The sequence below is a fragment of the Monodelphis domestica genome, chromosome 1 (assembly GCF_027887165.1).
Source record: "Monodelphis domestica isolate mMonDom1 chromosome 1, mMonDom1.pri, whole genome shotgun sequence".
Classification (NCBI taxonomy): Eukaryota; Metazoa; Chordata; class Mammalia; order Didelphimorphia; family Didelphidae; genus Monodelphis; species Monodelphis domestica.
The window spans coordinates 453,117,216-453,142,973 of record NC_077227.1 but is presented as its reverse complement, the minus strand read 5'-3'; the positions used below and the strand labels follow the sequence as shown (position 1 = coordinate 453,142,973).

The 25,758-nt window shown below is 39.3% G+C and overlaps 1 protein-coding gene and 1 long non-coding RNA gene across 3 annotated transcripts in view; one reads left to right on the top strand and one right to left on the bottom strand.

Moving 5' to 3' along the window:
- The window catches only part of SLC6A2 (solute carrier family 6 member 2), a 66,387-nt gene extending 42,025 nt beyond the window's left edge, over positions 1-24,362 (bottom strand). The window contains exons 1-4 of one of the 2 annotated variants that reach the window (XM_056812330.1): positions 24,236-24,362; positions 22,873-23,260; positions 5,570-5,701; positions 1,010-1,247 (exon numbers count right to left, since the gene is read on the bottom strand). In XM_056812330.1, the coding sequence (XP_056668308.1) occupies positions 1,010-1,247; positions 5,570-5,701; positions 22,873-23,191 (689 nt within the window). In that variant the 5' untranslated portion in view covers positions 23,192-23,260; positions 24,236-24,362. Of the gene's footprint in view, positions 1-1,009; positions 1,248-5,569; positions 5,702-22,872; positions 23,296-24,235 lie in introns of those variants that run through there. The other variant, XM_056812329.1, reaches the window with a different exon arrangement.
- LOC130456446 (uncharacterized) lies at positions 5,693-19,500 on the top strand. The gene is made up of 2 exons (XR_008915310.1): positions 5,693-10,899; positions 12,456-19,500. It is a non-coding gene; the product is annotated as an uncharacterized LOC130456446 (long non-coding RNA).
- Positions 24,363-25,758: the final 1,396 nt, after the last annotated feature.

The window sequence follows — 25,758 nt, the reverse complement described above, 5'->3', positions numbered from 1 at the left end:
CTAATCAAATATGTAGAACATGTGAAAGGCAAGTAAAATTATTTTATATGAAAATACTCTAAAATTCAGATTTGTTTTAAGTCAAAGAAGCTACCACTTGATGATAATTAGAAGATGGCTCACTAATATTGGCTTTAGCACTAGAAGAGACTTCAAATGATAATGATGATGATGATGTTAGTTAAAAATTATGCTTTGAGTTTTGCAAAATAATCTTACATAAATTATCTCATGCAAATACTTGATGCTCTCAACCTCCATGACATAAATCCTTTGGTCTCCTCATATTGCAAATGAGGAGATTGAGGATTAGAGGGGTTAAGAGACTTACTCACATTCACATATCAGCTCATTATTTGAGGCAGAATTCAAATTCAGGTCTTCATGAATCAGAGTTCAGTCATCTGTTCTATGCCATGCTGTCTTAAAGACAATTAACCTAGATCGTTCATTTTATAGATAAGGAAATAGAATCAAGAGTACGGATTCACTTGAGGCGGCAAATAACAGAGCGAGGATATGAACCAGGTTTTCTAGCCCAGAAACCAATGTTCTTGCAAGGTGATATTGACCCATCTATGTTCTAATAGCACAGGTTCATAAATTGTGAAGTTGGGTAGGATATCCCTCATTTCTTGGATTCCTTTTTTAATGGTCTCATCCTCCCACAGCTGAGAAGGAGCTCGAATATATGTATGTATATATATATATATATATATATATATATATATATATATATATATATATATATATATATATATATATATATATATATATATATATATATATATATATATATATATATATATATATATATATATATATATATATATATACACACACATACAACCTTAAACCAAATCCCAGTTTTAACCTGACTTTATTTCAATTCAGGCATCCTTCTGTTAGGCCATTGCTGGAGAAAAAATGATTTGTTTGACCAGTGTCACCACTGAACCCAGATGCCTGGGGGAGACAAGGAGAAAACAGAGAATGGACCAAGACTTACTCATAGAATTCAGCTGCTGGTGTGTGCTTGTACTTGGAGTATTTGGTTCCATTACCTAACACGGATCCATTGAGGAACTTGGAGTCTGTACAGTTTGGGCTATTCCAAGGGTGGCCACAGTTGGTCCAGGGAAGATTAAGGGTGAATGAAGAGAACAGGTAATAGAGAGACCATGCAATGATGACATTGTAGTAGAAGCCCACGTAGAGTGCAATTAGGATAACAGCATAGCCAACACCTGGAGAGAGATTGTGGATTGAGATCAGAGAGGGTACTCTAAAGCCAAGCTCAAGAGCCTTTTCCTTTGCAGAACGTTCTCTGACTAACCTATCCATTCCTAATAGCTTCCTCCTCCAAGTTCCTTGGGGTCTTTACATAATACTTGGTTATGGTTATATACAAGGTGTCCCAAAAGTATTAATGCAATTTTGGCTTTAGTAACCTACAACTGTATGAAGACATCTGGGATACTTCAAATATGTCCTCATTGTGTTGTCTAGTTTCTTCACAATTGGGTCTATAAACCCTGCCATTTGGACTGGACTTCAGACCACGAATTCATACTTCACAGGAGAACTAAATAATCATGAGCAATGCAGAGTTCCAAGATCACCCCAAGGGACTCATAATGAGAAACATTATCCCCAGCCAAAGAAGGAATTTTTCACTTTATTTCCTTCTTGAGTTTTTTTATTGTATGCATGATATGTCTTGTTTCATAGCATGAAGAATATGGAAATATGTATTATTTGGCAGCACTGGTATAACCTACATCAGATTATTTATTTACCACATCAGGGAGGGGAAAAGAAAGGGAGGGAGAGAATATGAATTTTGAAATGTCAGATAACAATTGTCAAAAATTATTTCTACCATCAATTGAAAACAATTTAATAACAAAAAATTAAAATGGAGCAACTATATTCCAAAAACAATTTACATTCTACAGGGTCCTGCACAGAGTAGGCTTGTTAAATCTAACTGAATTTTTTATGACTTTTCCCCATATCAGTCTTTCCAAAGCTTGTGCATTTCTCTAAAGTAGCCTTCAAACTACTCTGTTTATTTCTTGAATATACTCATTAGAGCTAGGTCCCCATTAGAGTAAATAAGTCCCATGAAATGGTGACATTATTTGAATTCACATTACACATTCCTATCACCTTGTTTTCCACAATTATAACTTCCAATAGTATGAATTTGATACTTGCAATCACTTCAAAGTACTCATTATTTGTACTTAGATAGATGCATGTTTATGTTGTCTACTCATAAACTCCAGGTTTGCTTTTGCTTTGTAGTCCTAGCACTTAGTATGGTGCCTAGCATATAGTTAGTTGTTCTTAAATGCTGATTGATTGATGGCAACTATTACAGAAATGTAGGATTGAGAGCAATGAGGAACCTTCATCTTTATAGTACAAAATAATACATAGATTCATAGAGTTAGAGCTGGATTTTATTGAATTAGAAATTATTGAATACACACACACTTTAATGATGAGCAAGCTTGCACACAGAAAAGATAAGCAACTTGTCTAAGGTTATACATAATGTTTCAGGTGGGATTTGAACCCTGATCTTCCTGACTGCCCTCTCCACTGGGTATACTGCCTCACAGTGACATGAAATAATAACTATAATAAAAATAAATATATTGGAGAAATACAACCCAAAGTATTGAGTTCTGAAGTGGGGAGAGGTCAGCAGTAGTAAGAGTTAGGAAGATGTCATTGAAGAGATATTTACAGATTCATGAACTGTTAGGGCTAAAAGAATACTTGGAGATCATTTATACCAGCTCCCTCATTTATCAGTGAATAAATTGAGATTCAGAGAATAGAAGTTAGTTGCTAAATGTCACAAAGGTAGCCAAAAACAGAACTTGGATTCAAACCGAGGTCCTCCAACTCTTTATCTAATAGTCTTCCCATTCTATCACCCACTCAAAAAGTTCTTGTTGTTTAATTTAAAAGAACTGATTAGGGTTGGGGGATGAAGACACAAGAGAAAAACCATCATTCCAGCCTTTATACAGAGTCTCCTTTGTTCAATATTTATGTTATCATTGATAACATAGTAAACTAGGTGGCACAGTGAATAGAGTACTTGGCCTTGTGTCAGGAAGACCTGAGTTCAAATCCAGCCTCAGACACTTATTAGTTTCATGACCCCAGGCAAGTCACTTAACATCTGCTGCTTCAGTTTCCTCAACTATAAAATAGAGATGATAATAGCACCCACTTTTCAGGGATTTTATGAGGATAAAATGAGCTATTTGTAAAGCTCTTGACAGTGCTTGGCACATAGTAGACACTTAATAAATATTTCCTTTTTCTTTCCCTTTTCCCTTCTCTATCCTCTAATAATCAATCATTTGTCAATATCTGTCTATTCTACCTCCACAATTATCTCTTCCTTCAGTACTCTACCCATTGCTACCACCATAGTATAAGGCTCCTGTATTATTTGTCAGATCTATTCAATAATCTCCTTACAAGTTTTTCAATTCCCAGTCTCTCTCCTCAATTTAATTGTATTCTTCACATAGGCAGTGGGACCAGGGCCTGGACTTATGATTTCATTTGTGTATGGCTGTAGTATTAGACTCTTTGTCCTCTACACAGCCCTAATCCTATAAAAATGTAATCCAAAAAAGTGGAAATGTTTAACAAAACAAATAAGAATTCAGAACAACAAAGATAAATCTAATTTATTAATTTCTAAGTCAATATGTCTGCAGGAATCCCAAGTGTCTTTATGAATTTGACATTACTAGTGTAGAGAATTTTCAAATGAGTGAATTCCCTCTACTAAACTGTTGGCACCTTTTCTCCAAAATATGATCTTAAAAAGATGCCTAGGGAACTACGAAGTTAAGCTACTTCTTCAATTTGTGTCAGAAGCAGGTATTGAACTCAGTTCTTTCTAGCTTCAAGGCAAGCTTTCTCTCTACTACACCATGCTGCTCTGCATCATCAATAATACCATTTCTAAATTAATCTTACTTATGTATAGATATAATTCCTTCATTCCTCTGCTCAAAGCATTCAGCATCTCTTTATTGTCTACTGGGTAAAGTTCAAACTTCTTTGCCTAGGAATTTGGCACTTTGTTCCAGCTCCAATTCTACAATTCTCCACCATTTATTCTAGAGCTCAAAGAAAGTAGAACACTACTGTTTCCCAATCTTGCTTGCCCTTTTCTTTCTCTATGACTTTGTATATCCATTTTCCCCTAGAATGTCCTTTCCCCTCTTTGCCTAATCTAATGTTACCCAATTCAGGGGATGAATTCACCTGATTTTGATTTGACTCGACTACTATTGCCTGGCTGTGTGACTTTGGTAGAGTCATTTTATTTCGATAAGTCTTCTTCACCAATTAGTTGAGAAAATTAAATTTAATGATTTCTAAGATCTTCTAACATTTTGTGATTATATAAATGCTACCTCTTCTATGTTGCCTCCCCTAATTTTTTTCTAGTTTGTAATTACCTTTTTCCCCTCAGACTCCATGTAACACTTTGTTTTCCACATCTTGAATATATCCTTTTCTATTATAATTCCTATGTATTTCATTTTTCCCTACATGTTCCATATCTCCTACTAGATCATAATTTCCATGCAGGAAAGAATGTTGTTATTCAGTCATTTCAGTCATGATTGACTCTTTGATACAATATTTGGGGCATTCTTGGCAAAGATACTGAACCAATTTATATTTTTGCCTTCATTTCATTGTACAGAGAAGGTAACTGAGTCAAGGTGAGATAAAGTGACTTGCCTAGGATCACAGAGTTAGTGTCTGAAGTTAAATTTGAATGCAGGTCTTCTGGATTCCAGGTCTGGCATTCTATCCACTGTACCAACCTAGCTGCTCTAAGGGCAGGAATAGGGTCTTGTTGAAACTTAGCATCCCTTAGCCTTGAGCATAGCATATTTTGCTCTTTTGTTACTATGAACTTGATAAGCATTAACAGAATATTTCCATTTTCAAAGAACAGAAAAAAGAGGGACCACATATGAAATTGTGGCTCTCCATAGCATAGCGTTTTGAACACTGCAGACACTTACAGGGTTCTTAAATTTGAATCTTATTTGTTGAATTTGCATTTCTACTTTCTAATTCAGCTTGCTAACTCAAGTATTATTGCCTTATGTTGGTCAAAGGAGATATTGATGCTTTTTCTTCTGGAGATGCACTAAGTGCTATTAACCTAAAACAGAGACAGGACAAGTATTTCTTCCAGAAACTAGGTCAAAACTTCAGCTTCAAGCAACTCTGAATATCTGCCATGCTTGACCCTCATCAGTTCCCCATTGATATTACTGATATATGTAAGTCAGGTTCTGTAAATGTGTTATACCAGCCAAGGAGGTAGATATCACCAACAGCTATACTCCAGGGCCAGTTTCCTTTTTGTCCAAGATGCCTTGTTTCCCTATTCCCCTGCTTTCCCTTGTAACTCCACTCTGGTGTTTTCCCTTCTTTCTGAAAAAGTCCCTTTGACCATCCTTTACCTTTTTTCCTTGAAGACCAACATATCTTCCATTCTTACCTTTGAAAAATGGGCAGATTTTCCACACAGTAGCAGCTCCTTCCCGGTTATACTGGCCCAAAGCTAACTCCATGTAGAACAAAGGCATCCCAGCAATAATGAGGAACAGAGTGTAGGGAATCAGGAAAGCCCCTGTAGGATATACAAAGGGAGAAAATTTACTCTCTGAGATTCAGGCTTATTTCCACTCTGAACATCTTCTATCCTCTATCCCATCAAGTTCCAGAACTCCTTCCTCATGACACTAAAAAAATTCAAGATTTGATATTGAATTAAGATGATCCATGATCTCTGCCAAGGAGAGAGAAATAGAAAAGTAGAGAGGACTGTGAATTTGGAATCAGAGGACATGGGTTCAAATCCAAGCTGTCATTTGCTGTCTGTGTGACATTGGATAAGTCACTTAAATTCTTAAATCTCAATTCCTTTTCTGGAAAATGAGGGAATTAGACTAGAGAGCTTTTAAAATCCCCTCCACTTTTAAATCTATGCTCTGTTATACAGTCTGTTTATTCAGAATTCCATCCTTAAGGATGCTAGCTCTGGCAGTTTTAAAGGAAGGCCAACCTATGGTCATGTTTGTCAATCCTGGAGATCTCTAATGTCAGGGAGCATGATATTTTATGGGGGCAAGGTTAAAGATAGTGAGATATAACCTGATTTTTGCATTTCTACATCCCTTTTCATCCTCTGAGTCAGAAGCTCCCAGAAGGGGATGAGATTAGTGCTTAGAGACTGAGGAAAGGCCAGAGTGGCCATTGCCTAAATCCCTATCTTTTGGGCATCCTAAAGACTAATCTGTCTGGCTCTAGAAAGGCTATTCTGACCTACTAACTCAAATAAAGAGGAAGAGAATGTTTCCCTTTTGCCCAAATGGATATATGATTTGTGTCCCATTCACTAGTGCCCTCTCATAAAATGAGGGGAAAATGTTTTCATAAGGCTGCCATGGCTCTGAACAAGGCTACAATATTTCAGAATTAATTCATCATCTCCCACCGAGAACAATCCCAGGAGTAGAGACTGAAGACAGGTAGGATCTCTTTTGTATCATTTTCTTTGAAAGTCAGAACTTAAACTTATTCTATCATATGAAGTGTTCGGACTTGGGAATGAAGAATGCAGAGGATCAGTAGGAGGATGGTGAGATGGGGCAAGGGGGAATTAAGATTTGCCATATACCTATTCTGAGGACAAATTGTAATAAAAACCTTACTGATAGATGATGCTTATGACTTGTCAGGGATATATTTGGAGTGGACTATTCTTTTTTAACCCTAGTTTGGGGATGGGCTACTCTGACTCATTCATAAAAATTCTTTCTAGTTCCAGCTTTTATGAGGCCTCTTTTGAACAGGGCATAGTCAGTAAACAGCCTTGGAAGAGACAGAAGTTAATCCATGAGGCCAAGTCTTGGACATTATCTCAAATGGACAAGAGTATTACTTCCTGGACTAGCCTTTCTTAAACTGCTAGATGGGGAGGGGGGTGGAATTGGGATTCCTTCAGATGACACTTTTGACACACAAAGGGAAATCTAGAATTTTACAGAATCATCACTCTGGATCTGTGGCACTGCCTGATCTCTCTTCTAGGAGAAAAGAGGGGATAATCATTTATGTAGAACATTCTATGTACCACCCTCTGTGCTAAGTGCTTTACAAATATTACTTCATTTGAGCCTCAGAACAACCCTCAGAGGTGGATCGTGTTTCCCCCATTTTACAATTTAAGAAAATGAGGCAAACAAGGGTTAAATGACTTGCCCAGAGTCACACAGCTAACTGTCTCAAGGCTAAGATTTGAACTTATATCTTTCTGACTCAGAAGGCCAGGGCTCAGGTGGATTCATCTGGAGCCAAAGAGTTGCTTTAGTTCCAGCAAAGAATGAACAGCATGTATGATCAATGAATATAACACTGATCTGATGTAAGCTGATGAATAGCTCTTTTAAATCCCAGTCCTTCCCAGGCCATCAGCAATTCACCAGAACAAAGGGTTTAATTCCCTTTACTTCCTATTTAGGCAACCATGAGTCTGGTTCCCTTAGCTCAGCTCAGGGTAGAACTTAAGAGAATCAAGAATTAGGTGAGAAATAGGAACACAAGGCTCCATGAATGTTGGTGTTAAAATTAGTTTTAACAATCTTACTTTCCAGATCCCTCATTTTAAAAATAAGAAAATTGGATCCCAGAAAATATAAGAGGATTGCCCAAGGTCACAGACCAATATAATGTAGAAGACGGGCTGAATCCCAGATCACCTGACTTCTGATCCTATGCTGTTGTTTTTTTTTCCCATTTTTGGATATATTTTACTTCAGAAACTAAAGATTTTCAGCACCACACCCATGGAGAAAAAAAAAACAGAGCCAGACAATATTTACCAAACAAAGGACTAAAATCATAGGATCATAGACTTAGAGCTAGAAAGGACCTTAGAGGTCATTAAATCCAATCCTACTCATTTTAGAAATGAAGTACCAGAATGGGAGGGAGAGAATGAATGACTTTTCTGAGGTCAAACAGGATTTGAGTCTAGGGCTTTTTATTCCAGATCCAGGGTTCTTTCCACCATATCTAATAGCTTTGCATCTTCCTCAGGTTATATGAACTATAGTAAAATTTTCACCTCTCCTCTGCACTCCAGTTCTGGTAGGTTTAATCTTCCTTCCATTTTGTTATAAATAGGATACAGAAATTCCCCTGTTCCAGCCCCAAACCTGTTCACCTTTCTTAACTTCAGGAACAAAATTAGTCTGGAATAGTGCAAAAAGCTAAGAGGCAGGAGACTCAGGTTTAAATCTTGAGTCTGCCATATATTAGCAGTGTGACCTATTACTGCAGAGGGCAATATTATCTAAAGAATCCCTTAGACTTACTACCTAGGAGTCATCTTAGACTCCTCCAGCATCCAATATGTTGCCAAATATTGTCAGTTTTATCACTGCAGTATTTCTCTTATATATTTCCTTCTCTCCTCTGACACTACTACCACTCTAGTGCAAACCCTCATCACCTCACAATTAAAACAACCTGCAGCAGGGTCTGCCTTCCTCAGGTCTTCTCATTTCAATCCATCCTCCATTCTGCCACTAATGTAATTTTCTTAAAACTAGTTCAATCATGTCATGTCCACCCTCTAATCAATAAAATCTAGTGACTCCCTATTGCCTCCACAATCAAACACAAATTTCTTTGACATTAAAAATACTTCATAAGCTAGCCCTCTCTTACCTTTTTAATCTTCTTACATTTTACTCTCCTACATATACTCTTTGATCGAGTGATACTGACCTCTTGACTGTTCCATAAATGAGACCCTTCATCTCTTTGCTCGAAGCATTTTCTGACCGTACTTCATGCCTACAACATTCTCCTTACTTTGCTCTGACTACTGATCTCTTTGGCATTCTTCACTTTGAAATCCCAAATAAAACCCCTTCCACAGCCCCTCTTAATTCCAGTGCCTTCCCTCTGTTGAGTATATCCTATTAGCCTGAATATTAATTGCTTTGGCTATATTTGTTTGCATGTTGTCTTCCCTATTTGATTATAAGCTCCTTGAGAACAGGGACTGATTTTTGCCTCTTTCTGTATCCTTAGCACCTACTTGAGTACCTACCAGGCACTTAGATTTTTGATTGATTAACTTAAAGCAAGTCACTCTACTTTCCGGAACCTTGGTTTCTTCATCTGAAGAAATGATAGAATGACAGCTTCATGATCTATTTTAAAGGAATACTATAAAATACCAGTATTATTTGTTCTCATTATACAACTGATAGTGAGCACTGAGGAAGTTAGTCTAGAATCAGAATGTTTGTCATTCATAGGAACATAGTTAGTCTAGAATCAAAATGTTTGTCATTTATAGGAACATAGATTTACAATTGAAAGAAAAATGAGAAACCACAGAATCCAAACCCTTTATTTTAGAAACAGGGGACAGTCATTAATTTACCCAGAGAAACACAATCAGTAAGTATGTGAGGTAGAATTTGAACTTGGGTCTTCCTAACTCCAAGATCTGCCTAACTCAATCCACTATACCAAGAATCAAGACAAGCTAAAATTAGAACCATTTAATTAGTCTAAGCTGTTTATTTGACAGAGTAGGAAATTGATCACATTTCACACAGACTACTGAAATGGCCTCCTGATCTGTCTCTTTGCTCAAATCTCTCAACACTAGTCCAGTTTCCACAAGTTCTGAAGATGATTTTCCTGAAACAGAGATCTGTTTTTTCTCTGCTCAAGAAATTCCAATGATTCCCTCTGGAAGCAAACATAAAGTCCTCTGTTAGGCATTTAAAATCCTTCACACCCACATAAAAGTAATGGAATATTCCTGTGCTATAAGAATTGATGTGTGTGTTAAATACAGAGGAATATGGAAAGAAATTTAAGAACTGATTCAGAGTTAAATAAGTAGAGCCAAGAAAGCAATATACATGATAACTATAATAAGAGAAATAAAAGCACACACACCAAAAAATCAAAAGTGAATACCACAAAAATATAAAAATCAAGAAAAACTCATTGAAGAGATATGAAAAGACACCTCCATCCCACACCTTTATGGAAGTGGGAGGTGTCTACATCATACATGTTTTTTCAGACTTTTTCATGGTATTAATTAGTAGCGCTGATTTTTTTCCCAGTCTCAAAAAAAATGCTATTTGTCATAAGTGATCACTCTAGGGTAAGGTAAGGAAGAAGAATCCTGGGGATAATGACAATGATATAAGAAACAGAAAATAGAAATAAAAATGTATTTGCAAACATTTTTACAACCTGGTCTTAACCTACCTTTCTGGCCTCATTTCATATTGAACTCTTTCCCTCATTCTTTGATCCAGTGACACTGGACTTCTTGCTGTTCCATACTCAGGACACAATCTTTTTCTGACTTTGTGCCTTTGCCCAGTCTTTCCCTCATCCTGGATATGATTTCCTCCTTACCTATGCCTTTTGGCTTCCTTAGTTTCCTTTTAGACTCAGCTCTCACACCTCCATCTAGATGAAGTTTTTCTCCCTCATTTTGCTGATATTTTTGGTACCAATTTACACAGCTAGTAAATGGCAGGTCTTCCCATTTCAAGTCTGTAGCTCTTTTCTAGCCTGACAAATACCCTGATGCTGTTTCTCCTGGGAAAACCACACAAATTGAAAGAGGAGGAATAAGGAACAAAAGTTGGCACCTGGAGTTAGAAACTTCAGTGGTGGGAAAATGAAGATGCTAGGAGCCTGACAATGAAGCTCTCTGTATTCTGTCAGTGATGCAAAGAGAGAAGAGGGAGTGAGGACAGAGATTAATAAAACCCACAGGTAAACCCTAAACCTTATTTTAGCCTATGGTTTAAATCCTCTGCCCCCACAAAATCCCACAATGCCACGTCATTGCACAAAATGCAGCATTGACAGGTTGAAGGCTCAAATGATATAAACAATGGAAGAGGGCTTTGAAAACTGCGAAGTTCTGTTTAAGTTTGAGGGTTTATTTTTATTTACTTAACAACTACAGTTGTTAAAAAATGGAACACATTGCCTAATAAAAGCGTGAGTTGCCCATGCCTGGGAGCAATCATTGAATCATATGATCTAATATCAACCCACTCTCATCAAAGAATGCTCTCTGTGACATACTTGATGGGTGGCCAAAGAGCTTTAGCTTGAAGACCTCCAACAAGGGAAATTTACTAATGTCCTAGAAGCCCATTTTACTTCTCGACCAGTCTGTTGGGAATTTTTTCCCAACATGAAATCTAAATTTGCCCTTTTGAAACTTCTACTCCTTGATCCTGATTCTGCCAACTGGTCAAACAGAAAAAATCTAATTAATATCTCTTCCATATAACAGTATTCAAGTATTTGAAGACAGGTCTTCAAGTTGAAGATTTCTTGTTTCTTCAACCTACCTTCATATGGTGTGGACTCTAGACCCTTCACCATGCTAACTGCCTTCCTCTAGGAACTGTAGCTTATCAAAATCCTTTCTAAAATATGGCACCCAAAACTGAACACAGTACTCCCAATGTAGCACTTCACATAGTACCTGGCATAGAGTAGGCTGATATTAACTGATTGATCAGGGTATAGTACTCAAATATAAATGAAATGTCTACCTACAAGAGTCATAGAGTCTAGAGTTAGAAGGGATCTTAGAGCTCATTTAGTCCCAAAACTCTTAACGTTTTTGTGTGTCATGGAAATTTTTGGCAGATTTGTAGAGCCTAGGCATACCATCTGAAAATAATGTTTTTAAATGTTTAAAATAAATAGGATTATACAGAAGACCAGTTATATAAAAATATAGTTGTCAAAAATTTTTAATGATTTAAAGGACTCAAAATTATGAATTCCTAATCTAGTACACTTCACTTGTTTTACAAATGAAGGCAATGAAGCTCCAAGAAGTTAAGAGACTTGACACACTCTGATTGTATCATGGTTCAGAGGTAAGCATAGATGATCTCTGAGATGCTATGAATCTATGAGAAATTCCTTTCCTGAACCCTAAAATGGATGGAATGTCTCATAAATTATTGGATAATGCCCATAAGACAAGTAGCAGAAGGAAGAGGAAAAAATCTGACTGGATATAATATAGTTTGGAATGACTGGCTCTAAAAAATCATGGCTGACAGAAGCCACTGAACTAACTCCCCATGATAAGGGGTTGTGAGCCTTAAAACATTTCAACAGCATCATATGCTATAAAGAAGATCAAGAAAATCTCAACAGGTTTCAAGTGATAAAATATTTTAATAAAATGCTAAACACTGAGAATGCTTTTAAGAATTGGGATTGGGGGTGCAAAGAGAAAGTTTGGGTTAAAAATAAGAACATCCTCTAATAGAAGTTTTTTTTTTTTTTTTTTACAGAAAGATACTGGAGAAGTAATAAAATGGCAAAGATCACTGCTGGACTGAAGAAAGGGGATGATGAACTTGAGAAGCCAAGCAGAAAGATACCTTAGTGTTGCATGCTACTAATCTATTCTCTTCCTGGGCATTCTACTTCAGCTATTCAGAAATCTAAGCTTGCTAGAGTTTGAGCTACTCACTCTAGCCAATTCAATTCACCTTCTGAGCCTTAGTTTCCTTATCTGTGAAAGGCTGACTTCTAAGGTCCCTTCCAGCTTTAGATTTCTGGCCTTATAGTCCTAAGCCTAATACTTTGGCATATTATTCAACCAGTCTGTCCCTGCAGCCACCACGGAGTCCCTGTAACAGTGCCTGGCTCCTTTCACCAGGTATACAGAAGGTACTAACTCTTTTGCTATATTCATTTTCCCTGACCCTTTCTCTCCAAAGGAATGGTCCAGAAAAACAGGTCAACTACGAAGTCAGGGACTTAGATTAGAAACACAAAAAACTACCCTAGGATGTGCAGGTACTATGGTGTAAGCCTAGGGAAAGATCCAACCCACCAAAGTCAAAATGCTATTGAAGGAAATTCAGACAATGCTATTTATTACCAATGCAAGTTAAATGGACCCTTTCTAATAGGGAGGATGATGAATTCAAGTACCATTTCCTTTGTATGCATACACCAGACACAAAGGCATTCACAAGCAGATCTACTCATGTAGACATAAGCTTATACTTATTCCCATATCCATAGACAGATGCCCCCACCTCTCTTTCTCTCTCACACACACACACACACAAACACACAGACACAGACACACATACACACACACACATACATACACACACACACACACACCACACCACACCATTATAAATTTCTAGTTCGAAGGGACTTCAGGGGTCATTTGGTCAAAGAGAGTAGAAGCATCTCATTTTCCAGAGGTGGACATTCTGATGTCCACCAGAGATTTTCAGTAATTTACCCAGTCGTGAAAGTAATGAGTAGTAGAACCAGATTTGAACTCAGGTCCTCTGGTTCTAAATTCAGTGCTGTTTTCACTGTCATGATATTTAAGCATGAATGCCTAATAGAAATAAGAGGAACAATAATACCTAGTTTGCTTCAAATTATGTTGATTAGGATCTTCTTTCCACAATATTTCCCTCAGTAATCAACCATGTTGCCTGTCTGAGATACCAAACTGAAGGTTTGCTCCTTTAGGTTAGCAGACTGGGGCTGAAATCCCTCTTTTAAAAAGGAGGCAATAAATTTCATTTTTCTGAGCTTTCAGCTTTCTCAGCTATAAAAAGGAAGGGATTGGGTGAGATCTCTATCAGTGGCTTTCCTCTCTGAAATCTAAAAGGAGAGGTCAGTGGAGATAGGAATTTTTAATAATTAAATAGAAACATAAATAATGAAGAAACAGGAATAATAATTGGGAATAGGAACAATACATGAGCAAAAGGAAGGAATCTCCTTTCTGAATTCCTAGTAACACTATTGTCAACCCAGATCCTTTTTAAGATAAAGCCAATTACCAGGTAACATGCTTCTGAAGTCCTTGGTAATTTAAGACCAATGAGGGATCCATGAAGTACTTTTCAAAGGTGAAAGGACAGAGAAACAAAACTTTTGCCAAATAATCTAACCCTTCTCAGGTACTCCAGACATTTATCTCTTAGTTGCATGTGAAATCTCTCAGCTCTAGAGGTACAAAGGGAAAATCCCAGGAGACCTGGACTGAGTTTTCTGGTCTGCCACTAACTCCCTATATATACTTAAGTAAGGAATAGCTTGTCATTGATCTTTAATTTCCTCCTCTGTAAAATGAGGGTTAATGTTTTCATTGACCTCAAAGGTTTTTTTCTAATTCTACTATTCTAGACCCTTATTTCATTGTCTTTTGTTTAGAAAAGGGAGACAGTACTTTGTGAGAGACCCCAGAGCAGGTGAGTAGTCCTTTCAGAATCATTCACAAGGCTAGAAAATCCCAGGCCACAGGGCAACCTCCTGAGGATTCCCTCTCTCCAAGACAGACTTGCCTGTCTAACTGTTCTATCAGTTACATTTTATTTTCTCAAATGTCCTTCTCCAAAGGAAAAATAAGCACCCTTCTTTGTGCTAGGAAGGAGCTCCAGCATAGAACTGGACTATGACCATGTTCATGTGTGAACTTGCCCGTTGAAACAATGAGCTACTTGACTGGATAACACATGACCAGATGGCCAATATTAGTCCTGGTCTGGGATGGTGGGCATGAACACTCCTGTTTCTTGATCTGGAGGAGATCTGGCACCCCAGTTTATCTTGAAAATCTTCCATTTGTAGTCAGATTTGGAACAGAGAGGGTTGGAATGAGCTCAATCACCACACCTTGATAATCATGCCAGCCAGCTCCTCACATCTGGCCTCAGCAACAAATTTGGTACAGTGAAGAGTCCTGAGTTGGGAATAAGAAGACCTGGACTTAAATCCTACCTCTGTTACTTTTTACCAAAGGGGCTTCAGGCAAGTCACTTAAATTTTCTGGGTCTCAGTTTTTCATCTGTAAAATGACAAAGTTGGACAAATGTCCCAGGAGTCCATTTTAGTTCACATTCTAGTTGTCAAGTTATGATTCTCTAACTGAAAAGTTCAGGACCTTCAGTTTTATAGCTTTTCAACTAACCTGGGGGAAGTAAAGAAACTCCCACCAGGAGTCAGAAGCTAAAGTTGCAAGGTACTTTGTAATTGTCAGAGCACTTTTGTATCATAGATTATGATTAAGTTGAAGACAAGTAATCAAAAACTTAGGGCCATTATGCTTGCCCAGTGTCACAAAATGGTAAGAATTGGGGCTCTTGGTTCATAATCCAAGATTTCATCTACACAATCACTGTCCCAGAACTGATCCCTTTTTCTTCTTCCATTTCCTTATATAGCATCATAGATTAAAAATGAGAAAAGACTTTAGAGGTCACTTAGTGCAGCCCTTTCATTTTAAAGATGAAGAAAATGAGGCCCAAAGGCTCTGCCAGAGTCACTCAGAGAGTAGTAAGAGGAGAAGTCAGATTTGAATCCAGGTCCTTTAACTCTCAATACAGTAATATTCCCACTTTGCCTGGCTGCCTCCCTTTTATATGTTTTTAAATCTATTTTCTACTTCCTTTTAAGGTGGTGGCCATCCCACTTATTCATTTATTCATCTATCCATCCATTCAATGAGTACATATTATGTACCTATTATGTGTGAAGCATTGAATTTCCAGGACTAAAACTATTCCCAAAGTCATAATTACCCATACCCTCTCTAAGATCAAGCATAAGAAAATTCTCTTTAAAAGATGTTCTCTAGATAGGAAAGCTAGTTCATAAAAATCAGCCCTCCTAGACTAGGAGGAGTGCCCCATCCTGGCAGAAGGACAGTGACCCAGTCATGCTTCCCTCTCCCTAGTAGACCAGTGCCTCCCAGGCAGTGAAAGTGCAGGGTGTTGACAAGATTTAACTAATGAGGAGGGAAGGCTGTCCTATTAGAAGCAAAAAAACCTTTGTTAACTTCCAACCCTGTCTGGTTGAGTTTTCTTTGGATTAGCTTGGAACATAGCTACACAGAAAAACTACATAGCCAATAAAAGTCTCCTTTAAACCTGCATGAACACTATGCCCTTTGGAAAGATGTTTAGGCAGGTAGGTGCTCAATAATTCATTCAGAAAATATTTAGCTGAGAGCTCAAGGTATTGGCACCTTATCATTTCAAAATATTTTGCAGTCAATGCCAGAAAGAACAACTGGTCTTGGGGAGCTTGCCATGTTACTATTGGCATAGAGCATTGTAGAGAAAGCCTGGTGGGCATGGACCGAGGCAGGTTTACATATCAAGTAACAGTGCCTTCTCATGCTACCTAGAAACTGTCTAGACTCAGGCTGGTAGAGTTTGAAATGACCTTGAAGATTATTTAGCCCAGCTCTCTTCATTTTCCAGACAAGGAAACAGAACCCCATCAAGAAAGGAAAACTCTTTCCTAAAATAAACCAAATAGAGTTAAAGAATTGGGACTAGAACCTACATCCTCAGACTTTCAGTTCAGACACTTTTCCATTAAACTATTTTATCTCTAAGACATTGTTTTTGAAAGGCCAGATATGGAAATTAATTTTAAGAAATCATTGAATTATTAGCATGGTAATCAAAACAACCAAGGCCTTAATTCCAGGTACATCGTCATAGTGGTCTAGAGATTGCTGCTTCTATGCCAGGCCTCAAAGGAGTCATGGAGGGGAAGTATAAAACCTGATCTGGGAGAGGGCAAGGGAATAGGATCATTAATTTTTAAATTTTTAATTTTTAATTAATTAATGTATTCGTTATATTAAAGTTTCTAGATCTCCCCTTCCCTTTCTCTCCATTCTACACTGGAGAAGTCATAATTTGACTATACACACACACACACACACACACACACACACACACATATATAAAACTATGTCATGTATGTTCCTGTTTATCAGTTCTTTCTCTGGAAATGAATATTCAGTTATTTTTCAAACAATATTTTCTGTTGCTCCCCTTAGTTCTACCTGTTTTTCCCTTCATAATTTCACGTCCTTCCATTTAAAAAAAATTAACCTGCTCATCATTTCTTACATCACATTAGTATTTCATCACAATCATATGCCACAACTTGTTTAGCCATTCCCCAATTAATAGATATAGAATAATGAATGAACAGAGGTCATAGGAAGAGAAGGAGGCTGTCCTCTCTTTCTACATGTAGGGTCTTCTGTACCCTATCCCTTTTACATCTAGCAAAACTTTCCTAGGTATACCTCAGTTAGCAGCTATTTCTTTTTCTATGCTTTTCTTTATTTAAAAAAATGCTTACCTTCTATCTTAAAATTAACACTAAGTATTGATTTCAAGGCAGAAGAACAGTAAGGACTAGGCAATTGATGTTAAAGTGACTTGCTCAGAGTCACACATCTAGGAAGAATTTGAAGTCAGATTTGAACCTAGCACCTCCCAACTCCAGGGCTGGCACTCTATTCACTGGACTACTTAGCTGCCTCCTCTCTTTGATTTTTCAGGCACTATTTCCCTGCCCTAAATCTCCCCTTCCAAACAAACATATCAATTTCACCATCCCTCAAGCAGTTTGCCCTTCATGCATAATATACTTTGCATATGGTCTCATAAAATTTTAGATCCAGAAGTAAAAGGGACCTACAGATTTATTAAGTCCAGTATCCACCTTTTAGAGGATTCTTGGAGAGGTTCTAGCTTTTGCGACTACTAAGCCACCATCTTGACTCCACCCTCTCCACCTTTTAGAAATGAGGAAGACGTCTAGAGAGTCAAGGGATTAGGGACTCTTAAGGTCAGTGATAGAGTCAGGATTTGTACCCAGTCTGTGACTCCAAAGCCAGAGGTCTTTTCAGTGTTCCATCCCAGAGTTCTCTATCCCTTTCTGTCCCCTTAGTTATTTACACTTAATTATGTTCCCTTCACTCGGCAGGCAATAATAAACATCTGCAGAATGCCTACCCTTTGACCTAGCCATAACACTGCTGGGTTTGGAAAATGAGGGGGTGTCCATCAATTAGAGAATGGCTGAATAAATTGTCATATCTGATGGTGATGGAATACTATTTTGCTAAAAAGAATGATGAACTAAAGTAATTCCATGTGAACTGGAAAGATATCCAGGAATTGATGCGAGGCAAAAGGAGCAGAAACAAGAGAACATTGTACACAGAGACTGTTACATTATGGCACCATCAAATGTAATGGACTTCTCTACTAGCAGCAATGCAATGACCTAGGACAATCCAGAGGAACTTATGAGAAAATGCTATTCACATCCAGAGAAAGAACTGTGGAAGTAGACACACAAAAGAAAAACATATGAACAATCACATGGTGCAATAGGGATATGATTAGGGTTTTGATGTTAAAGATCACTCTACTGCAAATATGGTTTTGAATAATGATATATATATAACCCTGTGCAATTGCTTGTCAGCTCTGGGAAGGGAAAGGGAAGGGGGGCGGGAATCATGAGTCTTATAAGCATGGAAAAAAGATTCTAAATTAAAAAAAAAACTATTATGAGCAAAAGGGAAAAAAATAAAAAACATCTGCCAAAGACTGAGTTTACAAAGCTTGAGTAGACATGTGATGGAATGCCACCCCAAACCTCATGGATCATTGTGTCAAGGAGGAAATAGAGGTAACCAAAAACCAAAAGTATTTCAGGTATCAAAAAATGAAAAAAATGTTTGCATTTTTCAAAAACATAGCAATGAAGACTTTTTAACTAATTGAAGGTAAAAGTCTCAAATACAATGACTAATAAATACCTGCCAAAATGGTTAAATTATTTGTTTGTCAAGATATTATCTGCAATGGCCAACTGTATTATGAATAAGAACATTAGAAAATCTTGTTTAATCTATCTGAAATCATGGGCACTGTATAGAGCATTGGATTAAAGTAAGATCTGGGTTCAAATACCATCCTTACAATTCATACCTGTTTTAGTTGGGTATGTCTTTTATATTCTCTGGGCCTCAGTTTCTTCATCTATAAAATGACGGGATCAGACTAGCTGATCTCAGCAGTCCCTTCCACTTCTAGATCTAGGATCCTTTGAATTTAAGGTATCATAGATGGTGGACTCTACCAAGGGTATACATTTTGCATACCAACTGTGTTGGATGGAAATGGAGAAATGAACCTATACAGTCTAGCTGTATATGCTGTAGAAGACCAGCCAAACTGTTATATAGTGAAAAGGACACTGAAAACCTTCAGTCCAGGTTCTGATGCATACAAGGCTGTGAGATTTTGGAAAATTCATTCTCCCCCATTTTCACCCATTTATAAAGTGATAGCTCTTATCTAGGTGATCTCTTGGGTTTCCTTCTGGCTCTAACTTTCTATAATAATCTTGGACCATTCTTCAAGAATCTTCATTCTTCTTAAGTCTTGAAGAATCTATTGTTTCATCAATTGAGGGAATGGCTGAACAAGTTATGTATATGATTAAAATAAAATTCTACTATGCCAAAAGAAATGATGAACAGATTAATTTTTTTAACTTGGAAAGAATTACATGATAACACAGAGTAAAACAAGTAGAACAAAGAGAACATTATATACTGTTTTACATAGCATATTTGAAGAATAACTCATGAATGTTCACTTCCAGAGAATTAACTGAAAAATGAAAACATAAAAGTCATAATATATATATGTGTATATATATATATATGTAATCTGTTTGCCATATTCTGCCTTCTATGGTATGGGGAGGGGAAGGAGGTGGTGAGATAGCTGGAAATAAACCCTATTAATAAAAAAATCCATTGCTTATTGTCTAAAGGTCAATCAGTCAACAAAAATTATCTACTATGTGCCAAGGATGAGATCCAGCCTAGCTTTGTTTCAGAGGAAGAGTTTAAGTCCCATCTTTGACACATTCTGGCTGTATGACCCTTAGAATGAATTTAGTTTCAGCGCCTCTGGAAAACACCCTAAGATGTAAGTGGTAAAGGAGATGCCCATCTGTATTGGCAGAGGGGGGTCCTCCAAGCATGTTCCTTGTACCAATATAATTACCAGCACAGTTTTTTTTTTTAAAAAAAAGAAGACAACTAATGTAGTCATATGATAGGCTTTGAGGATAAAATGACAAAAATGAGACAAGCCATGCCCTCAAGGAGTTTACATTCTAGAGGAAGGGACTCCTTCATTAGGACATAAAGACCAAATTGCATATATAAGAAAACATTCATATTTAAATTCTTTAAAGTCAGGAATGGCTTTATTTTTGTCTTTGTATCCACAGAGCTTATCATAGTGCCTGCTACTTAGCTGACAATAATTATTGTTTGATATGTAGTACTGAAAGTTTGTAATAATTATGTTGCAATAGCTCCACTGGATCAGTAGTAAGAATCATATTCACGGAAGAGAAAGCCCTTACCTCAGAGAACTGAATGAATTGGCTCTCTTGGTGGTCATTGGACTCCATGTTATGAGAAGCCATATCAGCTAGACAGACTATTTTCCCCCTCTGTTCATGTATCCACCTGGGCCAGATGCTAGAGATGACTGTAAATAATGGTTTCAACCACCAGCATCCTCTGCAGCTGCTCACCTCTGAATCCCAGTCTCCTAGACCCTCTGCATCCATCCCTACCCCAGAAGCCTCAGGAGCTACCTGAGGCTTCAAAGTCCAAAAAAAGAATCCAGAGTGGGATAGGGATGGTTGGCTGGAGATCATAGACATGGTCCACTGCTTTGCCCATTCAATACTGCCACTTCAAGAGAATCCCTATGAAAAAAAATCTTCAGTCTTCCCTTTCTCTAAGAAAAAATAGAGATTGTCTCATTTCTATAGTAGAACAAAGGAGTCAGAGCTATGAGCCTTAGAGAGCACTAACTCCATTCTGTCCCTCATTTTCCTGAGAATGAAACCAAGACCGAGATGAAAGTGTCTTTTCCAAACTCCATCTTGGTAATAATAATAAAAAAAGTTGGTTGGGAACCCAAGTCTTCCAACTTTAGAAATAATATACTTTCCACTACCCTACCAGTGAGACTAACTCTTACTAACTTTGCTCAAATCTCTCTGACTGAGCCATGGAGACCCCTAGAATTCCAATTCAATGAGCCATTAAGACCAGATCACTAAAATAATAATATCCCACATCTATTTAATTGCTAATAGTAGAAGCAGAAGTCTACTTATTGCATGTGCCAGCACTACATGGCATGTACAGTTTGAATGCTCTGACAAGATATCTAAATGGAATGGTGTAGATTCAAAAGGAAGCATTATATGGCAATCCTCTCTCTCACTGTCTGCAGTTGTCCTAATCCAGTCCATAAGGATGGCATTAGCCCTTAGAGCTAAGGTGGCAGTATTCCCAGATCATGGGATTTTGAATTGAAAGGAACAAAGGAACCGTAGATATCTATGTGAGTTGTGGTTGATTAGTGAAGTCACAGGAACAGGAGTGATAAGGGGCCAAATGTCTGGATCTGAGGAAGGTTCCATTGCATTTGTATTTGCACCAAAATGAGGACTTCCACACACCTATTTGCTGTCATAAGAGAGATTAGATGATGAAAATTCACCATTCATTCTAGAAATGAGGAAACTGAGGCTTAGAAGTTCCAAACAGATAAGAAGTGGCAAAGTTTGGACCAGAACCCAGACCCTCTGACCCCAAACTGTTTTACACTACATTTTTTCCCACAGCTCAGGCGATAACGGGAGGAGGCTCCCTAGGGATAGTTCAAAAGCAAGACTCTTTCTCCACTTCTCCTAACCCTCTCCTCTATTATTCAAAGTTTTTCCTAGATTATATTCCACACTCCTAAACTGGTCACAGCCAGACATTCCTAGCCTCAGACCAGCAGTTCACCAATAAGACTCTTGGAACCAGGAATCATATTTACCTACCATCTTCTCCCAAAAGAAGTTGGATCTGGCTTTCACCTCCCGCAGTCATCCCCTGTCCCTATGTGCAGACACTTTCCTTTATCTCGTTTTCCCCTTGGTCTGTCACAACTTTTCTATAGCGGTGGGAAGTGAAGAAAGGCTTCCTTGTGCTCCTGGATGTTAAGACTCTCATACCCACAGCCAAAGACCAGCCTGTACCCCAGACCCCGCGGTTCCTGCTGCCAAGACCTCAGAATTGACTGTGCTCAAGAGCAAATTAATTGCACATCCTTCTCAAGACAAGTCTGTAGTTTATGCAAGAGAAGTGTTCCCTAAACCCTCTCTCACAGATTTCTCTATCCTCACTACACCCGCTCCAAAATTTGCAGACAGCAGGTTACAGCCCGTTAACAGACTTAGAAAGTCTAGTTTGGAATCACAAGAGGTCTGAGCCAAAAGTAGGAGTACCTTTTTCACTACAAGTCAGAACCCAGGTCCTGAAAAAAATAAAAATAAAAATAAAAAAAGGGCGCAGGAACCTGGAACTAGGCTCTGAGATAGGAAGTGTCCTCTCTCATCAATCTCTCCCTTCCCCTCCCCTCTCAATTCACCACTTTCCTAGTTTCTACTAGCCCTGAGAAGCCTTCGATAAAGTTCCCTGTGTCTTGTCTGGCTGAGTAACCCGTTGTTTGTTGTTGTTGTTGTGGTTGTTGTTTGGGAGCGGGGGAAGAGGTGTCTTTAATGGACTCTGTTCTCAATGTTTGTGCGTCCTGCTCACAGTTTTTTTCCAAAACCATAATCGCAATCTTTCCGTGCGCGCCTATTCAAGAAAATCTCTCCATAGCACCAATACCAGCCTTTTTTGCATGTGAGGTTCCTTTCCCCAATGCGCTTTTATGGCTACAACTACCCAGGAGCCTAGTGTCCGCACCCCCTCAACTTCTACCCGTCCATGCTCCCACAGTAAAAGTCCCCACCATGCACGGGTCTCCTCACCGCCACCATTCTTGTAGCAGAGGTAGGGAAAACGCCAAACGTTGGCCAAGTCCACAGCGAAACCGATCACAGATAGGAGGAAGTCGATCTTCTTGCCCCAGGTCTCCCGAGGCTGGGATTCCCCACCTCGAGGCGCAAGGACGCACTGAACCCCGTTCTGCTCCTTCACCAACACCAGCTCCACAGCTTTCCGAGTGGGTTGCAGAGGCGGCGGCGGCTGGGATTGCTGCTGGGGCTGCTGGGGGCCCAGCAGTCCCGTCCCCTGGCCAGCCCCGCTGCGCTCTGGCTGCACCTGCGGATTCATCCGGGCCAGGAGCATGGAGGCGACCAAGATCAGACTGGGCGAGTGGGGTTCGAATTCCAGCCCCAGCCGGGGCGGGCGGTGGCTCTGCTTAGACAAAAGGGAAGGAAGGGAGGGAGGAGAGACGGGCGGTCACCCGAGTCGTTCCGCCTTGTACGGGAACCTCCTTTCGGACAGACCTGGGTCCCGGAGATGGAGTACTGAAGGAGAGAGGTACTGAAATAAACAGAGAAAGGGTTTGAGAACCGCTTCTAGTAAGAAGTTTGGAAACCGATATTTCTGCCAACTTCGAGTTAAATAGAACCCACAGGTGAAAAGCTGAAGAGAGTGGCCCAAGGTCCAGGTTCTGAACAGCTGCTCTGTCTCTCACCAGAGTAGAAAGAGTCAGGGAGAAGACAGCTAAGCCCTCACCTCTTTGGTCGGAGGGTTTGTTAGATGTTTCCGGAAAGTCTCTGGGAAGCCTATGATGAGCGTTATAGGGACAGAGACACATCGTGGAACCCAGCCATGACTAACCCGGGCTCGAAAATAGAATGCTCAGTGATATCCATTCTTCAGCTAACCACCAAAACTCCCACAGACTCACTCCTGTTTCAAAACCTACCCTCAGGGCACAATCAACCCTCAGGATCAAGGAGGTCCCTCTTGTACTCGCCCCCACAACCTGGGCGTGCAAGGTCTCCTGCACCCTCAGCTACAAACTGCGTCACATGCACACATTCTGCCCCTCAATCTCAAGGTCCCTACGCCCTGGAGCCCTGTCACCGTCCCTTCTTACATACTCGTCCCCGTATACCCCCTGCATCGACCCAAACCCATTGTCTAGGCTTCTCTCCTTCACGTAGTGCCCATGTCTCATTCTCTCTTAGTCTGTCTCTTCGATTTTCTTTGTCTCTGTGTTTGTCACAGTCTGTCTCTCAGATGTCTATTCCGATCACACATAACGTGCAAACTGGACCGATCTAAACCACTTCCACCCCACCCCACACTCCAGGTTTCCAAAGCCCCGTGCAAAGTGTCCGGTCTAGGGTCCAAGAGTCTCTGAAATTCAAAGATGCTTACTCTTGGGACGATGCCTTGCCCGGCGTGGGGTACCTTCTCCTGTGTTTCCAGCCCCCAGTGACCAGCTCCCCTTGAGGGCTGCAAGAGTCAGGTGGAGTCGCGAGCTCTGGCTGGTTAGCTCTGGCCCTGAAGGGCGGAGGGCAGGCTGGTAATGTAGCCTGCGCCCTCAGGTAACGCATCGATTGCATTAGAAAGTTCCCAGTCCTAGCTCGGTCTGGAGCCTGTTAGAGCTAATGGGGACTGACAGCACAGCGGAGAGATGGGGACACGGAATGGACTTCACGGGACCCCGGGAGTCCCACACCGATCACATGCCAAACAAAGTGCTCTTCACTGGCGCCTCCTCATACCAGGATGCCAGTGTTTCACCCCAATGGTCATGGTACTCGCCCCAGCATCAACATAAGGCACAGTGAAATGCAGGAGACCACAGAAAGGAGGGGAGAAACTGAATGCTTGGCTGGGGTCACTGGTACTGGAGACCCAAGACAAATAGACATTGATCTCAGATACTAGCTGGGAGCTTAGAGAAAATCCGCCTTGGGAAATAGGAACTGAAGCTCACAAAGAAAGTGGTCTCAGATATGTTGTAGCGACAAGCAGGGCAGGAGGTGATAGGCAAAGACCGAGGGAAAAGAGGCTACTAGTAACACTGTGATTTAGTGGATAGAATGCTGTATTTGTAATAGAACCCTACACTTGGATTTAAACCCTTCTTCAGGTGCTTACTATTGCATGTGACCATGGAAAAGTTGCTGAACCTCTCCAAATCTCAATGTCCTCATCTGTTAAATAGGAGTAATAGTTCTCTCACCATCTGCTTCACTGAGGATGTGACGAGGAAAGGACTCCCGTTAAACCTCCAGAACTGTTCTTAAACTGGTGCCCACTGACGGTCTCTAGGTACATAATTTATATGAGGAAAAAAATATAAACGTATTTTTATTAACCTCTAAATAAAAATTGTGTACCTTTCAATTATTTTAAAATATTATTATGAGGAGAGGTCCATAGTTCCTCTGTCAGTCCATGACACAACAAAGATTAAGAATTGTTTTACAAACCCAGTGGAATTGCAAGTTGACTAGGGGGTGGGGGGGAGGAAGGGAGGGAAAAACAAATCATGTAACCATAGAAAAATGTTCTAAATCAATTAAATAAAATTTTCAATTAAAAAGAATTGTTTTACAGAATGCTATTTATTGTTTCTTCCTTCAGACCTTTAAGTCTTGTGGGTAAAGGCAGATGAAAAAGAAAAAGTGATTCCAGAGTTTGGGGGAAAGGTAAAGAAGGAGAAGGGGAACACCAGAAAAACCTAGAGTACAATTTTGTCAGAGTACTCAGCTGTGCTTTCCTTATGCACCTGAATATCCAGGAGCTTTCAGGTTTCTTCCTTCTCCCTACTCAGGTTTTTTTTTTTTAAACCTCACCTTCTGTCTTGGAATCAATATTATGTATTGGTTTCAAGGCAGAAGAGTGGTAAGAGCTAGGCAATGGGGGTTAAGTGACCTGACCAGGGTCAC